Genomic DNA, 19,747 nt, shown 5'->3' with positions numbered 1-19,747 from the left:
AACAGTAGGAACCTTGATAACAACAAACAATGACAGCAACAACTGTTTACTTAGGTGGCATGGCATGAAGCCAGGGCATGAGCTTTGGGACCCTGGATCCTTTCCCTCCTAGGGAGTGACTATGAGGAAATGATTTAACCTTCCTCTGCTTAATTAATCACCTGGAGGTTAAATAAGGCAATGCATGTAAAGTCACAATTACTATTACGTTCTTGGCCTTGCCCTAATAAGTGCTTTGTATGCCTTATCTTTTTTAACTTTCATAAGAGTAATGGTGAGGTGGGTATCAGTATTGCCGTATTATGCGACAGTTAGCAGAGGCAGGAGAAGGCTAATTGGCTTGGACACAGAACAGAGCCAGGAGTCAGTCTGGTGTGGCTGTAATTCTTAAGCTCCTGCCCTGTGCTAACTACGCTACCTCAACTCTCAAAGTGGTTTTGGGAAGTTGTGTCTCGCAGAAGCAGAGTGCTATCCTGTCTATATCCCTAGCCCGAGGAGCTCTGGGATACTGGCATACTACTTCCCTTCTGAACCGGACAGGTACATTTTCCTCCCACCCTAACCTGGCTCCAGCAGTGTCTCTTTTGACCAGGATAGGGCTTGTCTGATGGAGGCCAGGTGCCAGTCACAGGGACAGTCTGACAGATCTGAGTTTTCTAGTGCCTACCAGAAGCCTTGAGAGGAGTCATAGGCCAGGGCCCTCATGACAAGTTCAAGTCAACATACTACAGAAAGCAAGTTACATGGACAGAGTCAACCTTTGAGAAAGTGATTCCTGAACCAACCTACCTTTTCTGGGCCCTTTCCAAGTCAAGGTGCCAAACAAGTTCTTTGTGGAAGGCAGAAAAGCATAATGATAAAACTCGAGACTAACCACTGATCTCTGCCTTTTACCAACCACGTGACTTGAATGAGTTCCTTAAAGTTTGTAACCTCAATCTCCTGGACTTTAAAATGGAGATAATTGGAGTTCCCGTCGTGGCGCAGTGGTTAACGAATCCAACTAGGAACCATGAGGTTGCGGGTTCGGTCCCTGCCCTTGCTCAGTGGGTTAACGATCCGGCGTTGCCGTGAGCTGTGGTGTAGGTTGCAGACGCGGCTTGGATCTTGCGTTGCTGTGGCTCTGGCGTAGGCTGGTGGCTACAGCTCCGATTGGACCCCCTAGCCTGGGAACCTCCATATGCCGAGGGAGCAGCCCAAAGAAATAGCAAAAAGCCAAAAAAAAAAAAAAAAAAAAAAAAGTGCTTAAAATGGAGATAATTGCATCAATATGATGAAATGCGTGGAATTATTGATGAAATTCCATGGGGAAAGCATATCAAGTACTCAGCATAAGGCTTGGCACATAACTGGAGCTCAATAAACAGTGCCATAATATATTGTAGCTGTGTCCTTGTGTCTGGGGGATGGTATAGGGTTAGGCCTAAACGGAAACTTTGCACTGAGGATGGGGAGGTGGTGGTGGTTTGCAGGGAATGATGGGGGAGAAGATGTTCTGCTTGGCAGTGGCAATGGGAGCACTGCAGAGGGCCTCTAGGGCACATGCTATCCCCACCCCTCCTCTCCTTCCAGGGTACTTTATGTCTGTGTCCCCAACCCAGCCCCAGACCCACACCCTCCTCTCTAGTTTCTCTTTGATGATTTGTACACTACCACAGCTTCTTTATTTTCCTACCCACCTTATTTTCTATCTTCCTTTTTCCCTTTTGGCTTCTTGCTCATACTTTAACCCTTTAGCCTCTTCCCTGAATCCCATTGTGAAAACCACCAAATTGCCTTGTCATTTTCTGGTATTTACAAAATCATGAACAATTAGGGCTGGGGAAAAAAAAATGTATCCCTTTTTCCTCAACCTCCTCTGAACAAGCCTGGGGAAAGAGGACCCAGAACTCTCCCCAGTGGCAAAAGGGCTGGGCCCCGGGAGTCTGGCTGTGATAGCTGCATGTGTGATAAGGCGGCATCTGCCAAATCAGTGGGATGATCACCCACATTAACACTCCTCTCTTGTCACCATCCCCAATCCCATTTCTCCTTGGTGTTCTTATTCCAGAGGGAAGTCAAAGTGCATGTGAGAGGAGGAGACAGTTCTTGACCACAAGCCACCCTCAATTTATTTAACACCGATTCAAGCTTTGGGGAAGGCCCATGTGTGAAGAGGCAGGACTGTCAGAGAGAATGTGTGTGGTTGTGGGTCCTTGAGAGAGCTGGGCAGTCTTCACTATTTCACCTCAAACTTTTTTCCCTTTTGTAGAATTGATGGAATAGGTTGGGTGGGTAGGAGGGGAGATAACAGCAGTCAGAGAAGCAGAGAAGATTGGGGTGGGGAAAATGATGTAAGAGAAGCAGAGAGGAGGGGAGAAAGAAGGAGTGGCGAGCATCAGACTGGCTGAATGCAGGCCTTGTTATTTATTCTGTGGAGGATTATGAAGAGAAGAATCATGGGAGTGAGCATATGGTTTGGCTGCCACCTTTCTTTTTAGAACTTGAGGAGTTTTGTGTTCATGTACACATAGGTTTTATGGGTGCTGAATAAATAGTAGACAATGAGGAACTCGTAGAAATTAGAGACTAACTACAGAGCTGCCTGTAGCAAGAGGCAGCTGATATGGGACCTGCAGAGGATGTGGAATCAGGAGATTGGATTCAAGTCTTGCTTTTCTACTCACTAGCCTTGTAACCTTGGGCAAGACTCTTAAGGTCTTCCAGCTTCAGTTCTGCTACTGTAGAATAAAGGTAAAAATAAAGCCTGTCCTTCCTGCCTAACAAGGTCATGGTGAGGATTAAATGAGAAAATGAAGGAGAGTGCTCTCTAATCTGTAAAGCCTTATACAAATGTTTGCTGTCATCATCAGTGGGATCATTAAGAGGGTCAAGATGCCAGTGGACAGGGAAGTGAAAACCAAGAACCCAGGTGGTGAAGATGACATAGCATTTAATTTCCTGCATGGAGACAAGCCCTTTCCCCATCTTAACCAGTCCAGGGACAGCCAGGCAGCTATTGCCATCAGCTGTGGTTCTTCTAGAGTATGTAATAAGGGAAACAATATACAGGGTGATGTCAGCTTCTAAGCACTGCTTTGCAAAGCTGCTGATAGCCTAGATTGTTTGCTAAAATGAAACCAGAAAGGCTGTAAGTTTGAGAAGCAGATGAAATGCTGGAATGTGCTTAAGTTAAACTTTGTGAAATGAACTTTTCATTTGTTAATGACAGCTGTACCATACCTGATCTTGGATAAAATTTTTAAAGGAGGGCACTATGATATGAGGGATCAAACCCTTTGAGCCCTCAGTACTCATTGGTTTTGAACTTTTGGAGCAAGTTGTTTAATCCTCCAAGGCTTGGAGAGTTCCTGTCGTGGTTAACGAATCCGACTAGGAACCATGAGGTTGCAGGTTCGATCCCTGGCCTTGCTCAGTGGGTTAGGGATCTGGCGTTGCCGTGAGCTGTGGTGTAGGTTGCAGATGCGGCTCAGATCCCGAGTTGCTGTGGCTGTGGCATAGGCCGGTGGCTACAGCTCTGATTCCACCCCTTGCCTGGTAACCTCCATATGCTACGGGAGTGGCCCAAGAAATGGCAAAAAGACCAAAAAAAAAAAAAAAAAATCCTCCAAGGCTTAGTTTTCTCATCTGTAAAATGAGAGTAATAGTGTCTACCACAGAACTATTCTGAAGATTTATATGAGTGAATATATGCAAATTGCTTAGCACATTACTCAGCACATAAATAAAAGCTCAGTAACTATTAGCTATTATTATTATTCTTAACCCAGAGGGACTAACTGAGTGTGTTGAATGACTCCTCAGGCTTCCTGACAATGTCACCTTTGAGGAAGGGGCCCTGATTGAGCCACTGTCTGTGGGAATCCATGCCTGCCGGCGAGCTGGAGTCACTTTGGGAAACAAGGTCTTTGTGTGTGGAGCTGGTAAGAAACAGATGACACCATATTATGAGTTCATTAAAGGGGAATGTGAGGATCCCTCTGCCTGTCTCATTCCCCCTCCAAGGGCTGTGATTGGTAATATTATTTCCTAAGCAATGTAACACTTTTATTCACTTAATGCAATTTAGGATTGTTTTTTAGCCCTTGACAAGAAACTAGGGAAATATTTTTGGTAGTAAAGGGAAGGTCAACTTTTGAAACTTGCAGATTATCCTAGAGAACTGGTCTCCTGATCCTTCTAGAATGAGGTGGCCCCTGCTCATGGCCAGCAGAGGGGTGGGATCCAGGCCACCATGAGGCAGCACTCTGCCCACATTGGCTTGCAGCTAGCTGCCAGCCACCTGAAAAAACTAGCAGCTCATTGAAACATTCTAGGCTTCTAATTGCTTCTGGTAAGTCTGACAGCATGCTCCACTCCTAGTGGGTGCAATCCAGTATACCTATATACTTTTTTATTGAGTAAAACAATAATATATTATTACACATTAATAATAATGTATAACATTATATTAGTTTCAGATACACAGCATAATGATTTGATATTTGTATATACTGTGAAATGATCACCACAACAAATCTAATTAACCACACATAGTTATAATTATTTTTTTGGCCACACTTTCAGCATGTGGAAGTTCCCAAGCCAGGGATCAAACGTATGCCACAGCAGTGACTAGAGCTGCTGCAGTGACAGCACCAGGTCCTTAACCCACTGTGCCATGAGAGAACTCCCTAAATTTTTTTTTTCTTGTGATTAGAACTTTTTTTTAAATTTTTTATTACTCTAATGAATTTATCACATCTGTAGTTGTGTAATGATCATAACAATCTGATTTCACAAGATTTCCATCCCACAGCCCAGGCCCATCCCTCCACTCCTCAAACTGTCTCCTCCGGAGACCACAAGTTTTTCAATGTCTGTGAGTCAGCATCTGTTCTGCAAAGAAGTTCAGTCTGTCCTTTTTTCAGATTCCACATGTCAGTGACAGCATTGGATGTTGGTGTCTCATTGTATGGCTGACTCCAATTAGCATGATAGTTTCTATGTCCATCCATGTTGCCAAAAATGCTGGTATTTCGTTCTTTTTAATGGCTGAGTAATATTCCATTGTGTATATGGACCACCTCTTCTTGATCCACTCCTCTGTCAATGGACATTTAGGTTGTTTCCATGTCTTGGCTATTGTAAGTAGTGCTGCAATGAACATCGGAGTACATGTGTCTTTGAGAGTCATGGTTTTCTCTGGGTAGATGCCCAGGAGTGGGATTGCTGGATCAAATGGTAGTTCTGTTTTTAGTTTTCTGCGGCATCTCCATCCTATTTTCCACAGTGGTTGCACCAATTTACAATCCCACCAACAGTGTACTAGGGTTCCTTTTTCTGCACACCCTGTCCAGCACTTATTTTTTGTAGACTTTTGGATGATGGCCATTCTGGCTGGTGTAAGGTGGTACCTCAGAGTGGTTTTGATTTGCATCTCTCTAATAATGAGTGATGCTGAACATCCTTTCATGTGTTTCTCGGCCATCTGTATGTCTTCTTTGGAGAATCGTCTGTTTAGATCTTCCACCCATTTTTTGATAGGCTTGTTTTTTTGGTATGGAGCTGCAGAAGTCGTTTATAAATTTTGGAGATTAATCCCTTGTCAGTTGATTCATTTGCAAATATTTTCTCCCATTCTGTGGGTTGTCTTTTTGTGCTGTTTAGGGTTTCCTTTGCTGTGCAGAAACTTTTAAGTTTGAGTAGGTCCCATTTGTTTATTTTTGTTTTTGTTGTCAATACTCTAAGAGGTGGATCTGAGAAGATGTTGCTGTCGTTTATGTCAGAGAGTGTTTGGCCTATGTTTTCCTCTAGGAGTTTGATAGTGTCTGGTCTTATATCTAGGTCTTTAATCCATTTGAAGTTTATTTTTGTGTATGGTGTTAGGGAATGTTCTCATTTCATTCTTTTCCATGTGGCTGTCCACTTTCCCCAGCACCACTTATTGAACAAGCTGTCCTTTCTCCATTGTATAGTCTTGCTTCCTTTGTCATAGATGAGTTGGCTGTAGGTGCGTGGGTTTAATTCTGGGCTTTCTATCCTGTTCCATTGATCTATATGTCTGTCTTTGTGCCAGTACCATGCAGTTTTGACGACTGTTGCTTTGTAGTATAGTCTGAAGTCCAGGAAACTGATTCCTCCAGCTCTGTTTTTCTTTTTCAGGATGTCTTTGGCTATTCTGGGTCTTGTGTGCTTCCAATAAAATTTTAAAGTATTTTGTTCAAGTTCTGTGAAAAATGTCCTTGGTAATTTGATAGGGATTGCATTGAATCTGTAGATTGCCTTGGGTAGTATAGTCATTTTGATAATATTAACTCTTCCAATCCATGAGCATGGTATATCTTTCCATCTATTTGTGTCATCTTTGATTTCTTTTGTCAGCGTCTTATAGTTTTCAGAGTACAGGTCTTTTGTTTCTTTAGGTAGGTTTACTCCTAGGTATTTTATTCTTTTGGATGCAATGGTAAACAGGATTGCTTCCCTAATTTCTTTTTCTGCTCTTTCATTGTTAGTATATAGAAATGCCTTCGATTTCTGTGTATTGATTTTGTATCCTGCGACTTTGCCAAATTCGTGGATAAGCTCTAACAGTTTTCTGGTAGAGTCTTTAGGATTCTCTAGGTATAGTATCATGTCATCTGCAAATAGGGATAGTTTTACTTCTTCCTTTCCAATTTGGATTCCTTTTATTTCTTTTACTTCTCTGATTGCTGTGGCTAGGACTTCCATAACTATGTTGAAGACTAGTGGTGAGAGCAGACATCCTTGTCTTGTTCCTGATCTCAGCAGGAATTCTTTCAGCTTTTCACCATTGAGAATGATGTTCACTGTGGGTTTGTCATATATGACCTTTGTTGTATTGAGGTAGGTTCCTTTTATGCCCACGTTCTGAAGGTTTTTTTTTTTTAACAGAAATGGGTTTTGGATATTCTCAGAGGCTTTTTCTGCGTCTATTGAGAGGATCATATGGTTTTTATTCTTCAGTTTGTTAATGTGGTGTATCACACTGATGGATTTGTGGATATTGAAGAACCCTTGCATCCCTGGGATAAATCCCACTTGATCATGATGTACAATCCTTGTAATGTATTGTTGGATGTAGTTTGCGAGTATTTTGTTGAGGATTTTTGCACCGATGTTCATCAGTGAAATTGGCCTGTAGTTTTCTTTTTTTGTGGAGTCTTTGTCTGGTTTTGGTATCAGGGAGATGGTGGCCTCATAGAATAAGTTTGGAAGTATCCCTTCCAATGAAATTTTTTGAAATAGTTTCAGAAGGGGAGGTGTTAGCTCTTCTCTAAATGTTTGATAGAATTTCGCTTGTGAAGCTGTCTGGTCCTGGACTTTTGTTTGTTGGAAGTTTTTTAATCACAATTTCAATTTCAGTTCTTGTGATTGGCCCATTCATCTTTTCTATTTCATCTTGGTTTAGTCTAGGAAGATTGTACTTTTCTAAGAATTTGTCCATTTCTTCTAGGTTTTCCATTTTATTGGTATATAGTTGCATGTAGTAGTCTCTTATGATCCTTTGTATTTCTGTGATGTCCATTGTAACTTCTCCTTTTTCATTTCTAATTTTATTGATTTGAGTCCTCTCTCTTTTTTTCTTGATAAGTCTGGCTAGGGGTTTATCAATTTTGTTGATCTTTCCAAAGAACCAGCTTTTCGTTTCATTGATCTTTCCTGTGGTTTTCTTTGTTTCTATTTCATTGATTTCTGCTCTGATCTTTATGATTTCTTTCCTTCTACTAACTTTAGGTCTTGTCTGTTCTTCTCTCTCCAGCTGCTTTAGATGTAAAGTTAGCTTGTTTATTTGAGCTTTTTCTTGTTTCCTGAGGTAGGCTTGTATTGCTATAAACTTTCCTCTTAGAACAGCTTTTGCTGCATCCCATAGGTTTTGGAGTGTCATATCTTCGTTGTCATTTCCTGCCAGGTATTTTTTAATTTCCTCTTTGATTTCTTCAGTGATCCATTGGTTGTTTAGCAGCATGTTGTTTAGTCTCCATGTGTTTGTGTTTTTTGCAGTTTTTTTCTTGTTGACTTCCAGTCATATCACGTTGTGGTCGGAAAAGATGCTTGATATGATTTCAATTTTCTTAAAGTTACCGAGGTTGGATTTGTAGCCCAGGATGTGATCAGTCTTAGAGAATGTTCCATGTGCACTTGAGAAGAATGTGTATTCTGTTGCTTTTGGATGAAATGTCCTATAAATATCTATTAAGTCCATCTGGTTTAATGCTTCATTCAGGGCCTTTGTTTCCTTATTGATTTTCTGTCTGGTTGATCTGTCCATTGCTGTAAGTGAGGTGTTAAAGTCCCCCACTATGATTGTGTTATTGTCGATTTCTCCTTTTAAGGTTGTTAGCAGTTGCCTTATATATGCGGTGAACCTGTGTTGGGTGCATAGATATTTAAAATTGTTATATCATCTTCTTGGATTGATCCTTTTATCATTATGTAATGTCCTTCTTTGTCCCTTAAAATATTCTTCATTTCAAAGTTATTTTGTCTGATATGAGTATTGCTACTCCAGCTTTCTTTTGATCCCCGTTTGCATGAAATATTTTCTTCCATCCTCTCACTTTCAATTTGTATGTGTCCCTAGAAGTGAAGTGGGTCTCTTGAAGACAGCATATATATGGGTCTTGTTTTTGTATCCATTCAGCAAGTCTATGTTGTTTGGTTGGGGCAGTTAGTCCATTAACATTTAAGGTAATTATTGATATGTATGTTCTTATTGCCATTTTATTAATTACTTTGGATTTGTTTTGCTGCTCTTTTTTCTTTCCTTCTTCTTTTGTTTTTTTCTGCCTATAGAAGATCCTTTAGTATTTGTTGTAAGGCTGGGTTAGTGTTGCTGAATTCTCTCAGTTTTTGCTTATCTGTGAAGGTTTTGATTTCTCCTTCAAATCTGAAGGAGAGCCTTGCTGGGTAGAGTAATCTTGGTTGGAGGTTTTTTCCTTTCATCACATTGAGTATATCATGCCACTCCCTTCTGGCCTGCAGAGTTTCTGTTGAAAAATCTGCTGATAACCTTATCAGGGTTCCCTTGTATGTTGCTTGTTTCTTTTCCCTAGCTGCTTTCAAGATTTTCTCTTTGTCTTTAATTTTGGTTAGTTTGATTAATATGTGTCTTGGGGTGTTACTCCTTGGGTTTATTTTATATGGTACTCGTTGTGCTTCCTGGATTTGAGTGAGTGATTCCTTCCTCATGTTAGGGAAGTTTTCGGCTATTATCACTTGAAATATTTTTTTCTGTCTCCTTCTCTCTCTCTTCTCCTTCTGGCACCCCTATAATACGGATGTTGGTGCATTTCACGTTGTCCCTGAGTTCTCTGAGACTCTCTTCATTTGTTTTCGGTCTTTTTTCTCTTTTCTGTTCTGCGTCCGTAATTTCCACTAATCTGTCCTCCACCTCGCTTATTTGTTCTTCTGCCTGCTGTATTCTGCTGTTAGCTGCTTCTAGTGAATTTTTTACTTCAGTTACTGTATTTTGCATCTCTTCTTGTTGAAGTTTTATATCTTGTATCTCTTTGCTCAGTGTTTCCTATAAGTTATCCATCTTTGCCTCCAGTTTATTTCCAATGTATTGCATCATCTTCAGCATCAACAATCTAAAGTCTTTTTCCTGGAGGCTCTTGATGTGTCTTCCTCTTTTTCTTCTGGAGCAGGATATCTTTTTTAAGGTTTCTGGTCCATTTGAGTGAAGAATGCTCAGTCTTTAGTTGTGAATTTTGTTGTTTTTAGGAGAGAAGTTGAGCTCCAGTCCTTCTATTCCACCATCTGAGTCCTATCTCTCATCATGGATGTTCTTGAGTTGGGGTTTGTTCCACTTAGTGCCTGCCCCTCCTATCACTCCCTCTTCCCTCCCTTTAATGGTGCATCACCTACTTTCCCATCTCCCCAAGTGCACTTTCACTACTTGGCAAGCCCCACATGGTTAGGAATTGAGTCTGAGTTTTTCAACAGTAATCACTTAGCTGATTTTCTGGGGTTTTTCCTTCCTCCCTCATCTGAGTTATTGTTCTCTGTCTTTTCATTTTTATAGCTTTTTGGTGTGGTGACCTTTTTATAGATAATAGAGTTGTAGCCTCTCTTACTCCTGATGTCTGCCCCCCTTGTGGCTGATGTCAGTATGGGGGCTTGCTGTAGGCTTCCTGATGGGAGGGGCTGATGCCTGCCCACTGGTAGGTGGAGCTGATTCTAATCCCTCTGGTGGGTGGGGCTTAGTCTCTGGATGGGATTAGAGGCAGCTCTGTGCCTGAGGGGTCTTTAGGTAGCCTGTTTACTGAGGGGCGGGGCTGTGATCCCACCTGGGTTGTTGTTTGCCCTGGGGCTTCTCAGGCTGACTGATGGGTGGGACCAGATTTTCCCAAAATGGCCACCTCCAGAGAAAGGCACTGCTGCTGAATATTCTGGAGAGCTTTGCTTTCAATGTCCTTCCCTCACAACAAGCCACATTCACCCCTGTTTTCCCAGAATGTCCTCCAAGAACTGCAGTCAGGTTTGACCCAGATTCCCTTGGAGACTTTGCTTTGCCCTTGGACTCAGTGCACATGAAAGTCTGTGTGCGCCTTTTAAGAATGGGGTCTCTGTTTCCTCCAGTCCTTTGGAGCTCCTGTGCACAAGCCCCACTGGCCTTCAATGCCAGATGCTCCAGGGGCTCTTTCTCCCAGTGCCAGATCCCCACACGTGAGAGTTTGATGTGTGGCTCAGAACTCTCACTCCTGTAGGTGAGTCTCTGTGAACCAGTTAGTTTCCAGTCTGTGGAGCTTCCCACCCAGGAGGTATGGGGTTGTTTTTATCACGAAATTGCCCCTCCTACCTCTTGATGTGTCCTCCTCTTTTTCTTCTGGAGTAGGGTATTTTTTTTAAGGTTTCAGGTCTATTTGGGTGGAGATTGCTCAGCCTTTAGTTTTGAATTTTGTTGTTTTTAGGAGAGAAGTTGAGCTCCAGTCCTATTCCGCCATCTTAATCCCATCTCTTTTTTTCCCCTTGCGCTTAGTCTGCTGTCACTGGCTCACAGGAGACCTCAGGCAGAGACCTTAAACCCGACCCTTCAGACCAGCATCCCCGTAGGAAAGCGCTGCACCCAACACCTCAGTTTGGCGGGCTCTGCCCCTCCAATCATTCTAATAGCTTCTTCCACAACCTAGAATTCTGTACCCTGTGAAATTATCCTTCAAAAGTGAAGAAAAAAATAAAGACTTCCCCCAGCATCAGGACTCTCTGAGGTTTAGGTTCTTCATGCCTCCATGCAGAAGGAATTCAATGAGAGACAAAGTGATAGGCAAGAAATAGATTTATTAGGCTAGGGCACTTGTGAGAGGTGAAAGCAGGCAGGCATGGAAGCTATGTGATGAGAACTTTTAAGGTCTATTCTCTGAGCAACTTTCATATTTGCAATACAGTATTACTAACTGTATTCACTGTGCTACACATTAGATAACCAGAACTTATTTCCTTTCTAACTGGAAGTTTGTACCTTTTGACCCCCTTCAGCCATTTCACCCTCTCCCCACCACATCTGGGAGTCCGTTTTTTCTTCATATCTTTGAGCTCAGTGGTTTTGTGGCTGAATAATATTCCATTGTGGATATACATGTCTGTGTGCGTGTGTATAGGATTTTTTTTTTCTCCACATCCTCACCAATGCTTGTTATTTGTTATCTTTTAGATAACAGCCATTCAAACAGGCCTGCAGTAATATCTCACTGGTATTGATTTGCATTTCTCTGATTAGTGATGTCAAGCATCTTTTCATGCTTCAGTTGGCCATCTGTATGTATTCTTTGGGAAAATGTCTAGTCATAGCCTCTGCTCATTTTCAACCAGATTGGGTTTTTTTTTTTGGCTATTGAGTTGTGCACATTCTTTATATTTAATACATTTTAGATATTAACCCCATATTGAATTGATGATTTGCAAATATTTTCCCCCTACTCAACACTGCCTTTTTCATTTTTTTGGTTTCCTTTGCTATACAGAAGCTTTTTAGTTTGATAAAGCCACACTTGATTCTTTTTCCTTTTTTTTTTTTTTTTTCTGCTCTTTAGGGCTGCACCCACAGCATATGGAAGTTCCCAGGCTAGGGATCAAGTCAGAGCTATAGCTGCCAGCCTACACCACAGCCATAGCAACATGGGATCCAAGCTGCATCTTCGACCTATATCACAGCTCATGGCAACGCCAGATCTCAAACCACTGGCAAGGCCAGGGATTGAACCCACATCCTCATGGATAGTAGTCAGATTCGTTTCCACTGTGCCACAAGGGGAACTCCCTGTTTTTGCTTTAGTTGTCTTTGCTTTTGGTGTCAAATCCAAAACTTCATCAAGACTGGTGTCAAGGAGCTTATTGCCTGTGTTTTCTTCTAGGAGTTATTTTTGTCTTCTTAGGGCTGCACCCGCATCATTATGTAGGTTCCCAGGCTAGGGAATTAGAGCTATAGTCACTGGCCTATACCAGAACCACAGCAACACCAGATCTGAGCCATATCTTCAACCTATACCACAGATCTCGCGACACTGGATGACACTCACCTGCTGAGTGAGGCCAGGGATCGAACCTGCATCCTCATGGGTGCTAGTCAGATTCATTTCGGCTGAGCCACGATGGGAACTCCAGATGACGTAGTTTTTAACTACTATGTAGTATCCCACTTGTAGTTTATTTAACTAATCACCCCTTAGTTGGTCATTTCAGGTGTTTCACAGTCTTTTGCTTTCTGGGCAAACTCACTAAATTATTCTCAAGGGGAGTGCCCAAAAAGTAAGTCCTCAAAGATACTCTGTAGAGCCGTATTTGTGGTCTAATTTTTGTGTTAAAACCATCTAGTATACTGATAGTGTGGGAAGCAGGTGGTCTTCAGGCTGATTCTTATGTACCTGAACATCCTAGAGCTGCCTGAGCAGCTGGGTCAACTTAAGACACCTTCTAGGGTGATCCTCAGAGGGTACCTAAAAGGGTGTATTTCACACTGGGGAGGCTTGATGAATTCTAAGGAGTTAGGGGTCAGAGAGAACAGGAGACCAGCCCTAGAAGCAGCTTCATGTAGAGAACAATCCCACATGCATTCAACAAACAGTTGCTAAGATCTCACTATACATCAGGCACTGGGATAGATGCTACAGGTACACAAAAGACACAATTCCTGTCCATGGCCTGACAAGGGGGGAGAGCTGGTGTTTGATATTTCACAAATGTCTTCTATTTCCTTATTTAGGGCCAATTGGATTGGTCAGTTTGCTTGTGGCCAAGGCAATGGGTGCAGCTCAAGTTGTGGTGTCTGGTAAGGTTTTCTTCCTTTTAAATCTCTTTGAGGTGAAAGCAGCTGGGCCTACAGTTTGTGGTAAAGGCATGAGACTCGTTCCCTTCCTGGGGATTGGATTTGTAAAGAGGCTCCTGCTCTTTTCTTCTGGCTTCCAGGATTGAAAAGCCTACCCATGGGATGTCCAAGTCAGGAATCAGGGGGAGACTACTTTTTGTTCCTGCTTGGAGAGAGTGGCTGCTGCAGAGAAGAGGAGCTGGCTTTTTTTTTTTTTTTTTTTTACATTTTAGGGGCACATGTGCAGCATACAGAAGTTCCCAGACCAGGGTCGAATTGGAGCTGCAGCTCTAGGCCTATGCCACAGCCACAGCAACATAGGATTCGAGGCGTGATTGCAACCTATACCATAGCCATGGCAACACTGGATCCTTAACCCATGGAGCAAGGCCAGGGATCGAACCCATGTCCTCATGTATACTGGTCAGGGTTGTTACTGCTGAGCCACAACAGGAACTCCCAGACCTGGCTTTTTATGTGTGGACCTCAGATGCCCATACTTCCCACTTAGTCCTAGGAAGAAGCTCAGCCCTTGGTTTGTTTGACAAAGCTCAGAGGGTATGTTGTGTATTGTTTGTGTGTGTGTGTGTGTGTGTGTGTGTAGTTATTAGGATGTGCGATGTGTTTATAAAAGGATGTTTGTGTATGAGGTATGTGGTATGAGTGAGAGATATGAGTATGTATGTGTGAGGAGAGGTTATCTGACAACACATGTGGGTGTATGTGGAGCAGAATGTATGTATGGAAACATGGGGTGTGGGAGGGTGTGTGTATGTGTGTGGAGAAGGCATCTGTGAGAGAGAACGTGTGTGTGTGTGTGTAACGAATCTGAGAGAGTGTATGTGAGGAGGATTATCTGAGAGTGTGGGTGAGTGTAGAGTTGTGTGCTTATGAAGTGTTTTGGATGTTTGAGGGGAGTGGGGATGCAGAAGGGTGTCATTGTGTGTTTTGTTTGTGGTGAGAGAGTATGTGTGTAGTTCTGTAGAGCTGTGTGGTGTGTATGAGGGGGTATGGGGATGTAGAAGGATATGGATGTTTGATAAGTTATCTGAGAGATTGTGTAAGGAGTGTGTGTGTGTGTGTTTGTGTGTGTGTAAAATTGTGTGGTATATGTTGGAGTGTGTTAGGTTGTAGACAGTATGTATGTTGGGCTCAGCAATACCACCACTACACCAGAGCTTCCTTGCCATCAGAACCTGTACCTCCAGTTTTTTCTCCCTAATCCACCATCTTATTTCTTGGTTTGAAAAAAACTTTTGTTCAACTTTAGATCTGTCTGCGGCTCGGTTGTCTAAAGCCAAGGAAGTTGGGGCAGATTTCATCCTCCAGATCTCCAACGAGAGCCCTCAGGAAATCGCCAATCAAGTGGAAGGCCTGCTGGGGTGCAAGCCAGAAGTCACCATCGAGTGCACAGGGGTGGAGGCCTCCATCCAGGCTGGCATCTATGTGAGTGGGATGAGGGTAGCTGAAGCTGTTGGGCAGCTTTGTGGAATCAGCAATGCATAGTGAACCAAGTACAAGTAAGGAGCCCTAGGATCAAGCTTCTCCACTTATTTGCTATGTGATCCCATCTACCCAACACATAATTAGGTAATCCCCTGATATCTCTGTCTTATCTCTCTCATGGAGATAGTGACACTTCCCTAACATCCTCATTGGATCATTGTGAGGTTCAAACTAGGTAACATGTATACATGGGCCTTGAGAGATGTTAAGTGACCCACACCTAGGATGGGATTGCTATCATGATTACACCTGTGATCATGAAAGTAGTGCTCCTTGTTTAAAAAAAAAACAAACACATCAACAGGAGGAACAGGGAACTATGTCTTAGTTGAGTGTGGGAAATCCCTATCTTGTTTTATTGAGGAAAACTGCAGTCTTTGAGTCATTGATACAAAGTGACAGCCATTAATGCAGTTAGTCACAAAGGGAGGTCATTTTTCAGGGTCACAGTTGTCTACTGCTGTCCCTTCCTAGAACTAGGACCAGATATGCTGCCAATACCTGATCCACCCCTCAGTAACCCACCAGAAATTTATGAGATGTCAGGGGATGGGGGGAGGGCAGGGAGGAGTAGCACTGACAGATCAAAATTTGAGGAAAAGAAGGAAGAAGAATAACTTCTAGGTTCCATGCTCTACTGTGGGCCAGGTACTCTGCTGGGTGCTTTATAGACCTGATGCCTAGTCTGCATAATAGCCCTGAAAAAGTTCTCATTTTCCATGTTTTACGATGAGAGAGGTCCAGTGATTTGTCTGAGTGCACTGCACCAATGCCTGGGCTTTCCCTACTCTATCCCATCCAGCTGATCTGGAGAGGAAGGGATAAAGGGAACAAGGAGCCGGTGCTAGGGTGGGAGGGGCTTGTTTGGGGAGAGCAGCAGCAGCTGGCACCACTGGGCACCTCTGCCCTGTCACCCAGACTGCTTTCCCACAGCAGCTTTCCTTCCTGATGAGTCACACTGAGTCACAAACATGGGCACTTTCCACCATGCAAGACATTCTGGGCAAAACTGCTCCTGTGAGCTATGTGGCATAGCCAACACTCACACTTGGCACCCAAGCAGATCTATTATGTCCTCCTCCTACCAAGATGCCTATGGCACCAGAGAGCTGAGGAAGCAGTGAGAGAAGGGAGAAGCAGGTGCCACTTTTGTTCTGACATGATTCCAGCTAGAATCAGCCAGTTCTCTGCTCTACTCTCAGAGACAGTCAGTGGTTACCATGTGAAAAGGGGAAACGAGAAACTAAAACCCAGAGGGCAATGGGTCTATGTGTGGTGGGTGGAGCTATGTCAACTTCTGTCAGGTCTTGGGTTTCTGCCATGTGCCTGGCTTTGTCCAGACACCTTGAGGACTTGACGAGTAAGGTGTGTCTACTGTCTTCAAGTTATTGGCAGGTCACTGACACCTCCCCCGCCCCCACTCAATAGAGAGACAGTAAAAGATGTGGGTTCACAACACAAGGCCTTCTTCCCTCTTATACCCTGCCTAGAGGGCAACTGTTGATGGTGGGGGCCCCATTGCCAGGCTACTTGCGGTGGCTGTAGAAGCAAATGGGACACAAAGGCCTTGTGAAGCCTGAAGCTGGTACCTGTCCTGAGTGGGGAGTGGAGCCATCATGCATGACAGGTGCTGTAGAATGCTACAGGTCACTCTGCCATTAGGTGGAGGCACCTTATGGACATACCTGAGAGTCACTTTTCTGCCATGCTGTATCTAGATAATGTTCATGAGGAGACACAGCAAATGCTTAAGGTAGAATTGATGTCATCTCCTTGGTGTAGAAGTCACACCTACAAACAGTGGTCCAAGCAGTCTTTTACCTGTGATCAGTAAGCCACTGGTCTCCTGGCAGCTTGGGATGACCAAGTTGGTGGTGTTCCTCTTCTTCCATACCAAGTGGAGAGGAAATGCTGAATGGATAACAGTATTCCTGGAAAATTTCTCAGTGTATTCTGTGACTTAATCACAATTCTGACCAACCTGCCCCCCTGCTATGCCAATGAGGACAGCAACATTTTTCAGTTCTGAGATACCCATCCCTTTACTGACAGTGTTTTTGTGTCACAGGTGGTTTGTAAGTGTGCTTCAATATAAAGAGAAAACATGCCAAACGTTGAGCCCAGCCTAGTACCAACCACCATGACTCAGCCTTAACATCCCTGCTGGGGGAGCATCATCCTGTTCTCACACATGAGGAACCCATGGCTGAGACAGCATGCTCTAGGGTGCCCCAGCTCAAAAGTACAAATGCTGGGAGTCACCTCCATACTACAGGCCTCTCTCCAGAGTGCATCCTTCCCCTTGGAGATAGAGGCTGTGATGTGAGCTGTTTTACAGCTCCATGGTTTAGCACTTATCAATGGTCCCAATAAGTGCTTGCTGCTGTGATTAACTATAATGAAAATGTAGCACTAATGAATTGTCTGCTTTTCTTTTTCTCACAACATCAAGCACAGTGATTCCCCAAAATCTCTGGAGCAGGCAGGGCACTTGTAGAGATTGCCAGGAGAAATTTTGCTCTCTGGTCCACTCCAAAGAGGAAATTGATGAATCCCATTATTAATTATACCACTGGGGTGAATGTTTCTGGAACAAAAATATTTCTAAATGCCTGCCTATACATATAAGACAGTTTTTTAACCATAGAATTCCAATAGCCCTCCCCATTGGTATAGTACTTAGTAATTTTCTCACCAAAAAGTGTGGTTCCTTAGAGGTTTAACACCTGGTCTTGGGTGGTAAGCACTCTGGAGAAGGAAGTGGCTGGTACTAATATCCGGTACTGGATTAGTAAAACTTTGGAAGAAGGTCAGAGGTTGCTGAAGGGTCAGCCTTGGTTGTAGGGGAGATTCTCATTGCTCTCTGGAAAACCTTGGCTGTTTCCTGGGATGTTGTGGACAGCAGAAAATGTTCCCATCAAAGAAGATAATGTTAACTCTGCTGCTCTGTTGAGTTTGGTAACACGTTAAAGAGTTCAGCAGCACAGAAAGAATTTTTGGATCCTTACCTATTTATATGGCAGCAGTGTTACTGTGAGTGGGGTCTGCATTTTCTCATCTTCTGGGTTTTCTTATTCTTACCTTCTCCTCAGGCCACTCATTCTGGTGGGACCCTGGTACTTGTGGGGCTGGGCTCTGAGATGACCAGTGTGCCCCTAGTGCACGCAGCCACCAGGGAAGTGGATATCAAGGGCGTGTTTCGATACTGCAATACGTAAGTATGTTGTGGGTGAGACAGGGTGGCAAGCAGCCAGCAAGTCCAGGGCAAGCAGTGAATGGTCTCTAGGACCAAAAGTCTCCACTCGTTTATTCATGAGGGGCACTCCCTGGCAACACTGACAGCCATGTGATATGATAAGGATCCAAAGAAGGAACATTCACTTGCAGTTAATAGGGAGGGATGTAGGGAAAGAGGGAGGAAGTGGGGTTTTGAAGCATGCTCTTCTTGAATGTCTGCCACTCATCACCCAGGCCTTTCCTTTTCCATTTCTTTAAGTGGCCAGACCTCCATTTTCCCCTTTAAAAGGAAGGAGAAAAATGAAGACAACCAGAACTCAAGCCTCTTGTTTCCCACTTTAGATTCTCAGGGCCCACCCTGGCAAGTGAAAGGTCTTAATAAATCCACCTTGTGATCTGTGGCTGCATCCTCACCCCTGCTACAGAACTCTGTCCAGGACCACCTTTCCCACCAGTGGCCCTTTCTCCCTCCTTTGGGCTCTGTAAGCATTCCCTCAGCAGAGTATTGGTTTCTGCCAAGGCCAGCTGCTAAAAGGTGTGATTGGATCATCCTGGGTTGCCTCCCTTAGGCTTTTCTGCCTTTTCACAGTGGCCTCCTTATGCCTTAGGCCTTCAAGCCAAAGGAATTATAGGCTTCATGGCAGACAGCAGAGGGGTGAGAGGCATTTGGCAATGGACTCTAAACTCCTGAATTACAAATCATAAGATCATTTCCACTGCTGTTGGCCTGTAGATTTGACCTGAAGAGCCTCAGAACTACAAATAAATGTGGCCAGTAATCTTGTGTTGGGTAGTTTGGCGGCTCTGGCTCTTTCCTCCTGAAGGTTGAATGTAATATTTGTGATTTTTTTTTTTTTTTTCAGGTGGCCGATGGCAATTTCAATGCTTGCATCCAAGTCCGTGAACGTTAAGCCCTTGGTCACCCATCGGTTTCCCCTGGAGAAAGCTCTGGAGGCCTTTGAAACATCCAAAAAGGGATTGGGGTTGAAAGTCATGATCAAGTGTGATCCCAATGACCAGAATCCATAATGTGAATTGTGTTCTGTCCTTGTCCCCACTTTCAGCATCTTGGGGCTGAATGGTTGGCTGAGCAGTGGTGGATTTTGACACAGAAGTTTCTTTTGAGTAGAAAGAGCAATTAAAATAATTATCAACAGAGAGCCTTCCACAGGGGAGTTGGTGTGCCTTAAAAACACAAGGAGGAATAATTGGGAGAAACTTGTAGCCAGAATGACCTGTTCTTGGTGGTCAAAGTTCAGCAAGTGGAACAGAGCTTAACAGGCAGGTGCCCAGAAATTCCCCTTCTTCCTGGAGTGACTGAATGTAAGGAAAGAAACCTGCCCATTGGTTCCTGGTTCCACTTTGACTGGCCAGGTGGGGGATAGGGGATAAATTATGAAGAGACCACCTACAACTTTATCAAGACTTACTGGCCCAGAACCTGATTTTCACAAAAATCTGCAACTCAGAGTTGGAGAAGAGGGGTTGTGAACAGTTTTACTTTAGAGCACAGTGCTTCTAGACATGGTTTGATGATAAAAGAATAAGGGACTCACCTTCATAGGTCTAGGATAATTTAAAAACCAAAATCCCATGTGGGATCAAGCCAGCTTGCATTCCTCAGAAATGCAGAAATAGTCAAGGAACTTCTCAGCATCGCTTGAAGAATGGCCTCTTTGACTCCTAAGAATTCTGTGT

General features: G+C 43.5%; 1 protein-coding gene across 2 annotated transcripts in view; it reads left to right on the top strand.

The window, feature by feature from the left end:
- The window catches only part of SORD (sorbitol dehydrogenase), a 41,887-nt gene extending 22,670 nt beyond the window's left edge, over positions 1-19,217 (top strand). For both annotated transcript variants that reach the window (NM_001244162.1, XM_021062686.1), the window contains exons 5-9: positions 3,805-3,923; positions 13,205-13,270; positions 14,577-14,752; positions 17,905-18,026; positions 18,913-19,217. In NM_001244162.1, the coding sequence (NP_001231091.1) occupies positions 3,805-3,923; positions 13,205-13,270; positions 14,577-14,752; positions 17,905-18,026; positions 18,913-19,078 (649 nt within the window). In that variant the 3' untranslated portion in view covers positions 19,079-19,217. The remainder of the gene's footprint in view (positions 1-3,804; positions 3,924-13,204; positions 13,271-14,576; positions 14,753-17,904; positions 18,027-18,912) is intronic.

The sequence above is a fragment of the Sus scrofa genome, chromosome 1 (assembly GCF_000003025.6).
Source record: "Sus scrofa isolate TJ Tabasco breed Duroc chromosome 1, Sscrofa11.1, whole genome shotgun sequence".
NCBI classification, from domain to species: Eukaryota; Metazoa; Chordata; class Mammalia; order Artiodactyla; family Suidae; genus Sus; species Sus scrofa.
Note: the sequence above shows the minus strand (reverse complement) of the source record. Positions and strands in the feature narration are given on the sequence as shown.